Source organism: Camelus ferus, chromosome 17, assembly GCF_009834535.1.
Source record: "Camelus ferus isolate YT-003-E chromosome 17, BCGSAC_Cfer_1.0, whole genome shotgun sequence".
Taxonomy (NCBI): Eukaryota; Metazoa; Chordata; class Mammalia; order Artiodactyla; family Camelidae; genus Camelus; species Camelus ferus.
Genome location: NC_045712.1, coordinates 38,910,180 through 38,926,486, shown reverse-complemented (window position 1 = coordinate 38,926,486; position 16,307 = coordinate 38,910,180). Strand labels below are relative to the sequence as shown.

At 38.8% G+C, this 16,307-nt stretch overlaps 2 protein-coding genes across 5 annotated transcripts in view; one reads left to right on the top strand and one right to left on the bottom strand.

The window, feature by feature from the left end:
• ANO10 (anoctamin 10) overlaps positions 1 to 1,831 on the bottom strand; it is a 221,949-nt gene extending 220,118 nt beyond the window's left edge. For all 3 annotated transcript variants that reach the window (XM_032459083.1, XM_032459084.1, XM_032459085.1), the window contains exons 1-2: positions 1,779 to 1,831; positions 1,607 to 1,696 (exon numbers count right to left, since the gene is read on the bottom strand). The gene's annotated coding sequence lies outside the window, so the exon portion shown is untranslated. The remainder of the gene's footprint in view (positions 1 to 1,606; positions 1,697 to 1,778) is intronic.
• Positions 1,832 to 1,916: 85 nt separating this feature from the next.
• The window catches only part of ABHD5 (abhydrolase domain containing 5, lysophosphatidic acid acyltransferase), a 32,913-nt gene continuing 18,522 nt past the window's right edge, over positions 1,917 to 16,307 (top strand). Inside the window, exon 1 of one of the 2 annotated variants that reach the window (XM_014556428.2) lies at positions 1,917 to 2,071. In XM_014556428.2, the coding sequence (XP_014411914.1) occupies positions 2,025 to 2,071 (47 nt within the window). In that variant the 5' untranslated portion in view covers positions 1,917 to 2,024. Of the gene's footprint in view, positions 2,072 to 2,714; positions 2,848 to 16,307 lie in introns of those variants that run through there. The other variant, XM_032459089.1, reaches the window with a different exon arrangement.

Below are 16,307 nucleotides of genomic sequence, written 5' to 3'. Positions count from 1 at the left end.
GATATCATATGATATTTGCCTTTGTCTGACTTACTTCATTTAGTATGATAATCTCTAGGTCCATCCATGTTCCTGCAAATGGCATTATTTCATTCGTTTTTTATGCTGAGTAGTATTCCATTATGTGTGTATGTGTGTATGTGTGTGTGTGTGTATACAACTTCTTTATCCAGTCATCTGTCAGTGGACATTAAGTTGCTTCCATGTCTTGGCTGTTATGAACAGTGCTGCTATGAACACTGAGGTGCATGTATCTTTTCGAATTAAAGAGTTTTCTCTAGATACATGCCCAAGAGTGGGATTGCTGGATCATGTGGTAAGTCTAGCTTTAGTTCTTAAGGAAACTCTGTACTGTTCTCCAGTGGCTGCACCAAATTACATTCCCACCAGCAGTGTAGGAGGGTTCCATTTTCTTCACACCCTCTCCAGCATTTATTGTTTGTGGACTTTTTGATGATGGCCATTCTGACCAGAGGTATGAGGTAACACCTCATTGTAGATTTGATTTGCATTTCTCTGAAAATTAGCAATATTGAGCATCTTTTCATGTGCCTATTGGCCAACCATATTCTTAGGTTTTGATACTGTACTCAGTACCACTGGGCTTGGACTGTATTCCATGCAGTAGAGTCCTCAATAGTCTGGCCCATATAGAAAAAGGTGCCTCCAGTATGGATATGATCTGATAGATGGAGATGGTAGAGGAGCAGTTTCTATAGATACACTGGAAGTCTCTGGCAACACCATGAATTCCTGGAACAGTGTTTTTTTATGTCCCAGTCTTCCCTAAAATATTTCTGAAGTAGATCAACTGCCATAAAATATGTATTAGTTATTGCTATGCCCAAGAGATTATGAGTTGCTTTTTTTTCTTTCCCCTAAATCACAGAAGACACCATCTCTATCCTCAAGGAACTTCCAGTGTAGTTATAAGAATATTCAATAATGTCCATTAAAAAGCCATAACAATTGGACAAGGCCAAGAATCTGAGTGCCAGGTAGGTGACAGAGACAGTCTGGGTTACAGGGACTGAGAGGAGAGAAAAAGAGGCTGCAGAAAGGGAGGAGAGTTAGGGAAGGAGAGCGATGAATTGCCTCTAAAATAAAATGTAATATTAGCGTAGGTTCCATAAGGGCGCGAGCCCTATTTAAATCCATTGTTTCTCAGCACCTAGAATTAACTGGGCATATAGGCAAAAGGTAAATATGAATGAATGAATGGTAGGGAGTGATACAATTACAAAAGCAGGCAGTATCTGATGGCTAACAGACTTGACAATTCTTTTAGTCCACCGGGAAATGTTAACATTTACATTAGTGACCCCCCCCCCCGCCCCACCAACTCTAAGTACCTAAATGGGGACTCTTCACAGACCTCCCGTGTGTACTGAGCACGGAGTGGATGGGAGTTGCTGGTTCTGCCTTCTACTGTAACCCCAGGGTCTGGAGCAGTGCCCTCACGTCAGTGAATATGGATTGCCTGAAGGGTCCTGTGAGGCGCCCTCTCCCCCTGGCCACCCACCTGCGGTGAAGGGCTGGCCGCAGGCCGCAAAGCTCCCCCATTACAGCCTCTCCGTTAACTACTGCAGCGTCTATAGCATACTACCTGGGCTCTTCCAGAAGGTCGCGCCTCAGTCCTCAGGGAACTGCTAGTGCCCAGTGAACTGTCCTCAGGGAACTGTCCAGTGCCCAGCACCTGGCAATCAACATCAGCGGATAATGCGTCAATACAGTCATTACTGAGATTAGTTACTACCTAACTGCCAGGCGAGTCTCACCAGTTCTTTCAGCTTGGCGGGCCCGCCTAACGCCCAGATTGGAACGCGTCCGGCGGCATGGCTCATGCGTGGTTGGTGTGTGGGTGGGGAGTGGCCCGGCAAGCGCATGCGCCGCACAGTCGTGCGAGTGGGAGGGGACGCATGCGCAGACGGCGGAGGCCTTAAGGGCGGCATTGGTTCGCAGCGTCCCAGTCGGCCTGTCAGCTGGTTTGAGGAGCGGTCTCAACCCAGCGCGCGACGGCGGCCATGGCGGGGGAGGAGGAGGAGTTGGACTCTCCTGACGCCGAGGAGAGGTGAGTGCGGCTGGAGCTGCATGGGGCTCGGGCGCGCGGGCAGCGTCGAGGACCCTAATTCTCCTGTCGACTCCCTCGTTCGGCTCCGGCACGGGTCCGCGCGGCCCCCTGAGGAGAAGCCGGGCTCCACTCTGTCCCAGGCGGGCGCCCTTCGGGTCTGAGTGTGACCCCGGCCGTGCCGGGAGGTCGCTTGACCCCCACGAGGAGGGGCCGCCGCGGGGTTGTGTCAGCGGCTCCGCGGGGCGGCCGAGCGGGGACCTGCCTCCCAGACCCGGGCTCGTCGCGGGTTCAGGTCTCCCTCAGGGCAGGGACCGCTGCGGACCGCAGCCCGGCCCCGGCGCGGCGGGCGGGCGCTGACCGGCGTCCCGGCACGACTCGAGTCACGCGAAACGGCGGAGGCACTCTGTCCACTTCCGAACGCCGCTTCCATCCTCAGGTACGCGCTGGGCTCCGTTCAGCCCGGGCGAGAACGCAGGTGTCTCTCGGGCGGAGCCTCCTCGGAGCCGGGAGGTAGGGGAGGCGCTTTCTCGAGGCAGTGTCAGATAGAGAGCCCAAGTTCATCCCAGAAGTCGCGGAAGATAAAGGAGTGTCAGGGGAAGGAGGAGCCCAGAGTGAGAGAAAAGGGGCCGAGGTAGTGGGTCTGTGGCTTTAGCTTTCAGAAAACGTTTAATTTACAGATACTTTATGGAAAGAAAGTTTAGTACGAGATCTTCCTTTGCTTCCAAGTGTTCTGGTGTTACTAGAGAAGTGTGTCCGAGTCCGTCCTCAGAAGACACGTATGTGTGGGAAACTTTATGGAAGCGGGAGGATAGATGTCTAATGAGAAGGGGTTTTTTTGGCTTGCTTTTAATTGAAGTATGTAGTTGATTTACATTGTTGTGTTAGTTTCAAGTGTACAGCAAAGTGATTCAGTTATACATCTATGTGTGCATATATATGTATGTGTGCATATATATTTACCCGCACTTTTTCAGATTCTTTTCCATTATAGGTTATTACAAGATATTGAATATACTTCCCTGTGCTATATAGTAGGTCCTTGTTGTTGATCTATTTTATATATAGTAGTGTGTATCTATTAATCCCAAACTCCTAATTTATCCCTCTCCCCACCTTTCCCCTTTGGTAACCATAAATTTGCTCTTTCTGTGAGACTGTTTCTGTTTTGTAAATAAGTTCACTTGTGTTATTTGTTTAGATTCCACATGTAAGTGATATCATATATTTTTGTCTTTCTCTCTCTTACTTCACTTAGTATGAGCATCTCTAGGTCCATCCATGTTGCTGCAAATGGCAGTATTTGTTTCTTTTTTATGACGGAGTAATATTCCATTGCATTTACATACTACATTTTCTTTATCAGTTTATCTGTTGAGGGACACTTAGGTTGCTTCCATGTCTTGGCTGTTGTAAATAGTGCTGCTGTGAACATTAGGGCGCATGTATCTTTTTGAATTAGAATTTTCCTCTTATACCCAGGAGTGGGATTGCTGGATCATGTTGTAACTCTATGTTTAGTTTTTTAAGGAACTGCCATACTGTTCTCCTTAGTGGCTGCACCAATTTATATTCCTGTCAACAGTGTAGAACGGTTCTAATGGGAAGTTTTTTGATATACAAATATAGTAAGTTTATATTATTCTTTTCTACCTGTAACTTCATGCACTTGTCAGCAGATGAATAGTAGTTAATTAGTGGAAAAATTAAATTGCTGTGAACAATTTGCCTTTTTCTCAAGGCTAGTCACTTATATTGGAAAGTAAATAAACTTCTATGCTCCCTCCCATATATATTTTATACTTTGACAGAAATTCAACTTCGGATGTCAGGAGAAACTTACATATGAAACATAAGCTGAATGACAGAGGATAATCTGGAGTACCAGGATAGACAGGGGTATTTGGAAAGACGACAGAGGGGAAAAGTTATAAAATATTAGAAACTAGGTTCTTCCCTTGAGTTTTATTTGTATTATGGAAAGGTCCATTGTTTTGGTTTGTTGATGAACTTCCCTGTTAAGTTGAGGCAGGTGCTGAATGTTATGTGAACATAAGTAGAAACCTGTTAGCTTGTTAGCATCTAGTTTGTCACATTTTTGGCCCTGAGACTGTTTTTAAGTGGACTCTTTGGTCTCCGTGTTGTTGGGGAGCTTGAGAGTCCAGGGCATAACTATGAAAGAAATTTGTGATTTTGGATGATAGCAGGAGGTCACTCGGGACAGACTATAAAATATCCTTAGTAGCTGACCACCATAGTCTTTCAGCAGAGGTAGGCCTCCTTGGTCGTCTTGGTAATACACTTGAGCAGTGTCCAGTGTGCAGACTAGTATGGCCTTCTGAACTGTACCAAGCAAGTACCTGCTCCTGCTGGCTGTTTCCTAAATGTGTTCATATTAAACCTAAGGCCAACCCTCTGTGCTAGGTATTACTGTTCCCATTTTTCAGTTGGAACTGCAACTGGGACTGCTACTAGCACCCCACCAGCAAGTAGCAGGATGGATTGGAGCCCCCTAGGTGTCTGGATGTTGTCTCAGGAGCTTTCCCCATATCTCTGCTGCCTCTCACTGGGTTTGGACTTAGTAGGGTGTTTGGTTCTTGTTTCTTTTGCTTATTCTACTGACACTTCATTGTTTAATCCTTGCATTGATACAGAGCTCTCTTTTAAATTTTTTAAAATTTGGTTAATCAACAGTAGAACTGTCCCAAGAGCCAAGTGGATTATGGGAAAACTGAAGTCTTGAATCAAGTTCCCTATCCTTAAGACATTTCAGGTTTAGATGGGGAAATGACATTAACAAAGGAAACAATTATAAGATGGTTATCTGAAGGTATTTTGGAGCATATGATTCTTGTCATTTCCTTTGTGACTTCCTTAGTAAAGACAGGCAAGCCTAGGAGCCTTTTGGCTTTTAACATCTGACCCCTTTCAATTACAATATAGTTGAGAAAGTTAAATGTAACAGGAGTTGGGTAGACTTCTGTGAATTGCTGCAAAGTTGTTCCAGAAAATGATTTCGTATCAGTTGAGTTTAGGGAAAAGCTATCATGGAATTGTTCAGTTGCAGAGAAGACAATAGAATAGGTATTTTGCAGTGGTGGTCTGGAGTTATTGCTAAATTTTCAGGAATTTTGCCAGTCTTTGGCAGCTTGGAATCAACCATGGTGATAGTATTTACACCATGGAAATCATCAAATAGAACAAAGTCCCTTATTTGTACTTTTTCCTCCCCTTCCCCTCCAGTGGGTTTCCTCTACTGGATTTACATTTGAGCTTGACTGTGTTTCTTTGCCTTGGAAATGAGATAGAGAAATACACTCTCCTCTATTTTAAAAGACTTCTAAAATCAGTGACTCCTCTCTGTTACCATCTCCCTTTCCAAATCCTTTCTCTCTGACTTCTAAAAAAAAAAAAAGCACAGAACTCCTTGGTGCCGCATCTCAGTGGATTTTTATTTTTCTCAATACTTAACCTTTCTTGGGTCCTTTTCAGTGACACTGTAAAGATAGCTACTCCCTTTTGAAACTCTTATCAGACATTCTAGCTCTTACGAGATTTTCTTGTCTTACCCCAAACCAGTAGTTAATTTTATTCAGTGGTCTTCTTTTTCCCATTCCCTAAATGTGGTCATACTCCAAGATTCTGTCTCCAGTGTACTTTCATTTTTGTCTTGTTTACTCACACTGTTTGAACTATCCTGTTTGTGGAGAGGACTGAAATCTCAGGATGGAGCCCTGCTCAGTACCCTAGTGATGTTTCTAAATGTGTGTCACATGTTTGCAATGGATTCCTCAAATGTAACATGTCCAGACAAGTATCTTATTTGCACCTTCCTTCCCCTGAACTAAACAATACAAAAAGCTCGGTTCCTCCTTATGACGTCCCTATTTTTATTAGGGCATTTAGGTACTTAGTTTCTTCTGGTTATCCAGATTAAGAACTGTGACACTGTCTTGACTCCCTTTTCCCCCTTTTCATTGATCTAAATGTCAAATCTATTACCAAGTCCAGTACATCGTAAGTACTAAGTACAACATCACCTTTCCACTTCCACTGATGTCTGGGAGCCACCTGGTTCAGACCCTCCTTCCTCCCTTTTCTGGATTATTGCAGGCTTTGGTAACATGTTCTCTTTCTATGCTTTCAACGTAAGTTATTTTATTAGTTACTTTTACATCCCCAAGGGGCACAGTCTTGTTTGTAGTACAGCCACACACAGTGGCTTTATTGCATGTCCTCAGCCTGACTTTACAAAGCCCTTTCCAGGCAGCGTGACTCCTATCTATCTTGGAGTCCCACTTCCTCCCCATGCACTGGGCACTAGCCAAGCTGTATCTTTCATTGTTTGCCAAACATGTTCCTTGCTCATCTCCCATTTCCCCATGACTTGGTTCAAATTCTTTTCTCTGACCCAAAACAGATAGTGATCTTTCTTCTCTAAAGGTTCATAATACTTTCCTAAACCTTCTTTATGGCACCTGCACCATGTTTTGTAGTATAGTTTTTGTATATTTGTTTCATCAGCTCGTTGAGGACATAGCTTTGTCTTACTCAGATATCTGATAGAGCCCAAAGAGACTTTTATAAATAGAAGGCTTCAATAAAATTTTAAGAATTAAACACTTCAATTCTTGTAAATTTATGCAGACACAAACATTAAGATCAAAAACCTAGTACTTGATTATTCATTTTGCACCTGTGACTTAAATTTTTTTGTCCTAAAATATCCAGAGGACATCAAAAGATATGTTCATAAGAAATTCACAGCTTGAACTTGACTGGGACAACAAGTAGGATCACGAACTTAAAATTATATTGGGGAGGTTGGGAATATGATTCTTTTCCTTGACCTTGGATGAACCAGTAGGGAACCATGCTTCACTGTTTTGCCTGTTCTCCAAATTGCCAATTACAGACCAGCAAATGCACATTTCAGTCTTGTGACAAAGAACTTAAAAGATTTGCAAAGTCCCATGGATGGTACACTTAGTAAAAACAACACTGGATAATACATTTCAGAATTACAGATGTCTCTGAATGAGTAGTTAAAATTTTGACCTGTATTTATAATAGTCATTCAGAAACATTGTAATTAGATTTTTAGTCTAACTGTGTGGTTCTGTAATTCCTCACTCCTGATTGTGAACCATAAAAGAGAATTGTATAGAAAGATAATTTTATTAAAACTTGTTATTCAGTTTGAGACAGGATTTTTAGTTTTTATTTTCTTTATCTAGTGGCTGAACTTATTTTGGAACTAACACAAAATGTCACTTGGATTTGTTAAACAATGCAAATCTAAAAGTACACATGTAGCTTCTTTAATTACATATGTTTGATGATGCTGGATCTGATTCCAGAATGGCTTGTTTACTGTGTGAGAGAAGGTAGGAGACAATTGAGGGAAAATATTAGCAGCATGTGGCTGTGCCTGAAACACCAGTTCTCCAACTCTAGGCCTTTTAAAGTTACAGGTTAGAAATGAAAAAAAAAGAGTGCTAATTAATGTGTTAAAATATATTAGAGGGCATGTGTTGTCATTGACCTAATTATAATTTTGAATCACTTTAGTATCATTTATTTAAAATAAAATGCCATGTTATTCACTAAAATTATGATTGTGTGAGAGACACTTTTTTTTTTTTATTCCTCTTTTTCAGGAATAGGATTTAAGAACTCATTTCCCAGGAGAGAAGGTCTTTATTTGCCCAAGTGTTACAATTTTCATTTTTGAAGTTTTCAGTCATTCATTGGTTGAGGAATTACTTCAGAGGAATATGTATAATCACACATCTAATAAATTTGCATATTTATAATAAAGTGAAAACCTTATAGTTTCTCTAAATAAGGTAGAATATTGTGCTTAGGGTAGCTTATCGAGATCAGTAATAACATAATTTTTCTCTCTTGACAGTACCAAGTATAAGGATGGAGGCCATTTTAAACAAAATTGTCATATGAAATTCTCTTTACTTATAACCTAATTAGAAATGTTATTTAAGTGGCCAAGAGTGTGTGGAAATTGACCAAACTTCTGTATATTTTCTTCACAATACTTTGAAATCTCTTTCACTATTTCACAATATTTACAGATTATGCAATTCAGGTTTAGTAATACTATAGATAGTCAAATGCCTTTGAGAACAAAACAGGGCTTACCAGGAAATTTAAATGCTGATAGCCTAGGATACAAGTACAATGTTAATGATATTTTCTTTTTAAAAAATATTACATAGAAAGTTAAAGGGAAAAATTCAGTGTTTTATCTCTAAAACTCAGGATGCTTAACGTTAGATTCTTGAGTTAATAAGCTATTAATATGTTAAGCATACCTTGTTTGGCTTTCTTTAATGTTGCCACCTTTAATATAGTCTTTTAAAGCTATTCTTACTCAAAAGTCTGCTCACTGAAAAGATTCTTTGTATTTATTACAGGTTATAAAGCAAGATTATTTGGTTTTTTGATTAGATGGTTTAGGACTTGGACCCTCAGCCTTCCTAATAAGATCAGTTCTCAACTGATAGGGCTGTGTAGAAAACCTTTTGGTGCACATTGGTAAACTTTCCTGTTGTCTTAGGTAGATAAAGTTCCTTAGTGAATGACTTGTCTTTATATTGCGATTGACACTTTCATCTCTTCTGAACTTAGGGCTTCAGCAGTATATGATGGTATTTATTGTTTATCTGTTTAAATAAATTAGAGAAGTTAATTTTTGCTTTTCTATTTATTTTCCAAAGCTCTGAGGAGGCAGCCCTGTATCATGTTCACTGTATTACAGTCCCAGTGAATTTAATTTTTACTTTGGATTTTATTACCTCAGAAGTATGGCTGGATATCTGACAAGCTTCAGTCTGTGTCCTTAGCTCCAGCCTCATGCCCTTAGGTGCAGCCTTCTACACGCTAAGCCTAGAAATGCAGAACAGCACTGAAGGACATAGGAGATCTTGTGGAAGGGACAGAGGGTTTCTTTTAAGATGAGGTCATTTTACCCTGAAGACAGGAAGTGAGGTTGGATGGGTGTTTTCGAGAATTGAAGCAGTAGAGGTGGCAAGATAAGGTATGCGAACTCATGAACAAAGAGTGGCCACCTAAAGGAGGGGAAAGATAGACCCCTCACTTTCACTCTTTAAAAAAAAAATGTTCCTTTGAGCCTATTATGTGCATAACACTCAATACTGTAGAGTATCTCTAAGAAGTAGAAGGCAGTATATATAAAACATTATCATCTAGTTAAGGCAAAAATTGTTTAGACAGAAACATTATGGGGACTGAATGGAAGAGAAGTATCTTTACAGTTCCATTGAGAGTGAAAATAAAATATTTTACTATGTTTTTTTAAATGTAGATTTTTACAGTTTAAATATACTTTAGAAAAACCCCATTTAAAAAAATTATCTGCTTTGATGAAAAAGCTGCTATAAAAATCGAGAGTATTGGTGCCTCTTGTGGTTAAAGAATCTGAATTTTTTTTAAATTTAGTTATAGTCAGTTAAAATTTTATTTTATTCCTATTTACTTTAGGTAGGGGGAGGTAATTAAGTTTGTTTGTTTGTTTGTTTATTTATTTATTTATTTATTTTTAGAGGCAGAACTGGGGATTGAACCCAGGACTTCCTGCATGCTAATTAAGCATGTGCTCTAGCACTTGAGCTATATCCGCCCCACATTTGAATTTTTAATGTAATGCAATGGACTTGCAAACATAAAAGCATTATTTTGCCCCTTCTCTTTGAGTTAAGCCCATCACTAGGAGGCAAAATGCATGGACAAGACAGTCCTATCCTTTGAAAGTTGGTTTTGTGATGAGTGGTAAATAGGTGGAGGTAGACATGATTCCTATATTCCTGGCTGGTATAAAATGTTTTAAACTCTGGTGCCTTATACATAGGAAGTATTCTGAGACTGAATTTTTTTTTTAATGTAATTTTTTAAAAGACTGAAGTAAAGACTATATTTGTGTTTTCTTTGCCCCAGCATGTCTATGATGTGAGTGGGAGCAATAGTAGATTATAGTTCACTTCGTTTTAATTTTCTTTTTTTTTTTTTTTTCTTTTTTTCGTACTGACCTCTAATTCTCTGTGGCAAAGAACTGTGCTATTATTTGAAGGATATTTCTCTAGGAAAATTAATGAGATCCAGTTGTAACTTACTCTTGGTACTAGTTCATGTATTTCTGGCCAAACATAAACACTGATGACCATTTTGGGTCAAGAACAAAAGAGCTTAGTTTATAAGAACTCCAAAGATTATGAGATTCTTTTCTTTTAATTGCCTGTTAACTATTGTTTTCAACAATTGAAAAATAGAGTAAATTGAAAAATTCATTGCTGAAGCCTTGAATTGTTTTTCCTTGATAATTTGTAAATATGTTTATATATTTACAAAGACTAATATTCGTGACATTTTCTGTTGTGTTTATACCTTGATAATAAGTTATAGGTAACATTTGTGGGAGATGCCTAGTGGTCTTATCTCCTGTTAATTGAGAAGATTTGAAACTGGCAGCAGAGAACATTAGAGTAGAGCCTCATTAGGGATCTTCTGTTCCAACATTCTTTTTTTTTTAAATTGAGGTATAATTGACATACACCATTATATTAGTTTCAGGTGTATAACATCATGATTTGATATTTTTATATATTGTGAAATGATCATCATAGTAAGTCTAGTTACAGCCATCACCATGCATAGTACAGAATTTTCTTTTTCTGGTGATGAGAACTTTTTAGACTTACTCTCTTAGCAACTTTCAAATATGTAATATTTCTTATTAACTATCATTGCCATGCTGTACATGACATCCTCATGACTTATTTATTTTATAACTTGAAGTTTGTACCTTTTGACCCCCTTCACCATTTTGCCTACTCTCCAACCTCTGCCTCTGGCAACCACCAATTTGTTCTCTGTATCTATGAGTTTATCATTGTTATTATTATGTATTCCACATATAAGTGAGATCATACAAATTCATCTTTCTCTGTCTGACTTATTTCACTTAGCATAATACCCTCTAGGTCCATCAGTGTTGTGCAAATGGCAAGATTTCGTTCTTTTTATGGGTGAATAATATTCCATTATATATATACACCACATTTTCTTTACATATTGATTTGTTGATGGGCACTTAGATTGTTTTCATATCTTGGACACTGTAAATAAGGCTTCAGTGAACATGAGGGTGCATATATCTTTTCAAGTTAGTATTTTTGGTTTTTTTCAGATAAATATCCAGAAGTGTAATTGCTGGATCATATGGTAGTTCCAACTTTTGAGGAACCTCCATACTGTGTTCCCTAGTGGCTGCCCCAATTTATATTCCCACCAACAGTGTGCAGGAGTTCCCTTTTCTCCACATCCTAACTCTTGTTACTTCTTATCTTTTTGATAATAGCCACTCTGACCAGTGTGAAGGGATACCTTGTTGTGGTTTTGATTTGCATTTCCCTGATGTTAGTGATGTTGACCATCTTTTTATGTGGCTGTTGACCATCTGAATGTCATCTTGGTCAAAGAGTCTGTGCAAATCCTCTGCTCATTTTTCAATTGGACTTTCTTTTGCTGTTGAGTTGTGTGAGTTCTTTATATATATTTGATATTAATCTCTTACCAAATTTATGATTTGTGAATATTTTCTCCTGTTCAGTAGAAATGGGAGATGTTGATAGTTTCCTTTGCTGTGCAGAAGCTTTTTAGTTACTGTAGTCCCACTTGTTTATGTTTGCTTTTGTTGCCTTTGCTTTTGGTATCAGATTCGAAATATCATCAGCAAGGCCTGCGTCAAGGAGCTTACCGCCTATATCGTTTCTTCTAGTTTTATGCTTTCAGATCTTAGATTCTAGTATTTAATCCATTTTGAGTGATGTAAGATAGTGGTAGAGTTTCATTCTTTTGCATGTTTCTGTCCAGTTTTTCCAACACCATTTATGGAAGAGACCACCCTTTCCCCATTGTATATTCTTGGCTCCATTGTTGTAAATTGATTGATTATACATGTGTGGGTTTATTTCTGGGCTCTCTGTTCTGTTGCATTGATCTATTTGTGTTTTATGCCAATACAATTACTGTTTTAATTACTATAGATTTGTAATATAGTTTGGAATAAGAAGTGTTATGCCTCCAGCTTTGTTCTTCTTCCTTAAGATTGCTTTGGCTATTCAGAGTCTTTTGTGGTTCCATACAAATTTTAGGATTATCTGTTCTGTTTTCGTGAAAAAAATGGCATTGGGATTTTGATACGGATTGCACTGAATCTGTAGATTGCTTTGGGTAATACGGAAATTTTAACAATATTAATTCTTAGAATCTATAAGCATGGAATAGCTTACCATTTCTTTGTCTTCTTCAGTTTCTTTCATCAGTGTCTTATAGTTTTTAGTGTACAGGACTTTTAACCTGCTTAATTAAATTTGTTCCTAGGTATTTTGTTCTTTTTGATGCAATTGTAAATGAGATTGTTTTCTGAATTTCTTTTTCTGATAATTTATTAGTGTATAGAACTGAAACAGGTTTCTGTACATTGATTTTTGTATACTGCAACTTTGCTGAATTCATTTTTTAGTTCTAACAGGTTTTTTTGGTGGAGTCTTTATTGTTTTCTGTATATAGCACTATGTCATCTGCCAATACTGGCAGCTCTGCTTCTTCAGTTCCAATTTGGATGCCTTTTATTTCTTTTTCTTACTTAATTGCTCTGGTTAGGACTTCTAATACTATGTTCAATTAAAGTGGTAATAGTGGGCATCCTTGCTTTGTTCCTGATCTTAGAGGAAACTCAGGTCTTCACCATTAGGTATGATGTTGGCTATGGGTTTGTCATATATGACCTTTATTATGTTGAGATATATTCCCTCTATACCCATTTTGTTGAGAGTTTTATGTTAAATGGATGATGAATTTTGTCATATGTCTTTTATCCTTCATTTTATTAATGTGATGTATCACATTGATTTGTGGATGTTGAACCATTCTCGCATCTTTGGAATAAATCTCATTTGATCATGGTGTATGATCTTTTTTATGTATTATTTAATTCAGTTTGCATATGTTTTGTTCAGGAGTTTGGCATCTATCTCCATCAGTGATATTGACCTATAATTCTCTATTTGTGTGTGTGTGGTATCCTTGTCTGTTTTGGTATCAAGGTAATGTTGGCCTTGTAAAATGAGTTTAGAAATGTTCCCTCTTTTTCTGTATTTTCGAATAGTTGAGAAGGATTGGTATTAATTTTTCTCTGAATGTTTGGTTGAATTGATCATTGAAGTTGTCTGGTCTCATACTTTTGTTTGTAGGGAGTCTTAAAATTACTAATTCAGTATCCTTACTAGTAATCATTCTATTCAGATTTTTATTTCTTCATGATTCAGTCTTGGAAGGTGCTATATTTCTAGGAATTTATCCATTTACTCTAGGTTGTCCAGTTTGTTGGTGTATAATTGTTCATAATAGTTCTATTGTGATTCTTTGTATTTCTGTGGAATCAGTTGTAATGTCACTGCTTTCATTTCTGATTTTGAGTAAGTCCAACTAAAGATTTGTCAATTTTGTTTATCTTTTCAAAGAACCAGCTCTTGGTTTCACTAATCTTTTCGTATCTTTTTTTTTTTCCTTCAGTCTTTCATTTATTTCTGTTCCAATCTTTGTTATTTCTTACCCTCTACTAACTTTGGACTTTATTCCTTCCTTTTCTAGTTCCTTGAGGGTAAAGTTAGGTTGTTTACTTGAGACTTTTCTACTTTTGTCTTTTGATCTTCATACTAGCTTTAGAAGTGATTAATCAGTTACCATTAGTGTATTTTTACATTTACCAGTGAGATTTATACTTTCATATGTTTTCTTATCAGTAAGTAGTGCATTCTTTCAGTTTAAAGAAGTAAATACTTTTAGCTTTTGCTTGCATGGTAACCTCTTTATCTCTCATTTGCTTCTGAATAACTTTGCTGAATAGAGTATTCTTGGTTGGAAAATTTTTTCTTTTATCACTTTTAGTATATTATGCCACTCCCTTTGGTCTTGGAGTTTCTGCTGAAAAATTAGCTAGTTGACTTATGAGGTCTCTGTATGTAACAAGTTGTTTTTCTCTCACTGCTTTTTTAAGATTCCCTCCTTGTTTTAACTTTTGGTATTTTAATTTTAATGTGTCTTAGTGTGGATCTCTCTAGGTTCATCTTATTTGGAACTCTCTGGGCTTTCTGGATCTGGGTGTCTGTTTCTTTTCCCAGGTCAGGAAAGTTTTCAGCCATTATTTTTTCAAGTAAGTTTTCTGTTCCATGCTTGCTCACGCTCTCTCTCTCTCGTTTTTCTGGGACCCTTATAAAGTAAATGTTACTTAGCTTGATGTTGTCTTATGTAAATCCCTTAATTTTTTTTTTTATTCATTTTTCTTTTTGCTGCTCTATTTGGGTGAAGTTCTCTGCACTGTCTCTGAGCTCACTGATCATTTTTTCTGTTTCATCTAGTCTGATGTTAAACCCATCTAGGGTATTTTTGAGTTCAGTTATTATATTCTTCAGTTCTGTGATTTCTCTGTGGAACTCTCTTATATTTTCTGTCTCTTTGTTGAAGTTCTCACTGTGTTCATTCTTCTCTCAAATTCAGTGAGCATCTTTATGACCATTACTTTGAACTCTTTATCAGGTAAATTGCTTATCTTCATTTCATTAAGGTATTTTTCTGAGGTTTTATCATATTATTTCATTTGAAACATACCCTTCTCTTTCTTCACTTTGCTTGATTCTCCGTGTTGGTTTCTATGCATTAGATGAAAAACAGCCACCTCCCCCAATTTAAAGCATTGGCGATAGGAGATGAACCTTATTGTTTAACGCTGCCCTGGCTCTTGGTTGTCTTTCAAACCTTTATGATTGTCTAAGAAGCTTAGTTTATTTTCAGTAGCTCTCAGTAGTTGAGGATGTGCCAAGACTAGTGTTCCAAAGGGGAGGGTCTCGGTCAGTGCTTAGATTCAGGCTGACTGGAAGCTAATCCCTCAGGCATCAGCAGTCAGACAAATCATGGCTCCAGACCAGTGTACAAGCTCCTTCCTGGGAGATACGGATGAGCTATAGCAAGGCAGAGGGTGAGTGCAAAGATGGCATTCCCCAGCCTCTCTTCCATGAGAGCACCTCTGTAGTCTCTGTGTGCCAAACCAGAAGCCTGCCTCTCAGGCCAAAGCTCCTGAGCAAATAAATGAGCCTCTTTCTCAGAGGGACTTGGGGTCTGTTTCAGTCAACTGTGCAGTGTCCTGGGAGTGGTTGTCTGCCAAAACCTGTCTCTCTGATTGTTACAGTCCCATGGGACCCAGGAATACAAGCACCCATGACTGCCAGGGCCAGGCAATTAAGGAGTGCCCTCTGGGTCACAAACATAAAAACTGGGTCACTGAACATGTATAGAATCTCCCCTTTGGGAGATACACTGGCTCTCTGGAGCACTGCGAAGGGAGAGCAGAAAGATGGTGCCCATTCCTGGAGAGCATCCCAGCAGGCCCCTTACCGTTTGGCCTTAAAATTAGGAAATGAGTCTCTTTCACATAAAGTCTGGGTGCTTTCAGAGGGCTGCTTCTGTGCAGCCTGGTGCACGTGAGTCTGCACACAGGCCCTTTAAGAGCCAATCCTCGGTTTGCCAGAACCCTGTGTGTTTTGTGGACATAAGACCCATGGTCTTCAAAGCCAGACATTTTGGGGGCTAATGTTTCAGGTGCCAGCCTTAAAAGTCGGGGTGCCACATATAGATTACAAGCCCTTTGCTCTTGGAGGAGAAGCTCTGGGTTTTGAGTTCCCTCCCGATTGTGGGGTTTATGGTGAATGGTGTCTCAGCCTTTCCTACCTGCTTTGATATGATTTCTCTCTGGTTTGCCTAATGTAAAGGGCTCACTCTGCTAGTTTTTAGATTTTTATCAGAGGAAACCGTTCCATATGTAGCTGTAGATTTAGTGTCTGTGAGAGGAGATGAGATCAGGGTCTTCCATCTTGAGTATCTCCATAGTATAACCCCCATGCCATGAACACCTGACCAAATTCATCTGCTCTGCTTGAAGTCCTGTCCTTTAATCCTGTGCACGTGCACACATGCGTGTGTGTGTACACATGCATACATGAATGGTATGGAACTTACCAGGAAGTTTTTATATTTAAAGATAAAGAGACAAGAAGAAAGTTGACTAGCAGATAAAAAGCTATATATATATATGAAAGCTATATATACATGAAAAAGTGTGGGTTACTATGCTTCTGATCACCTT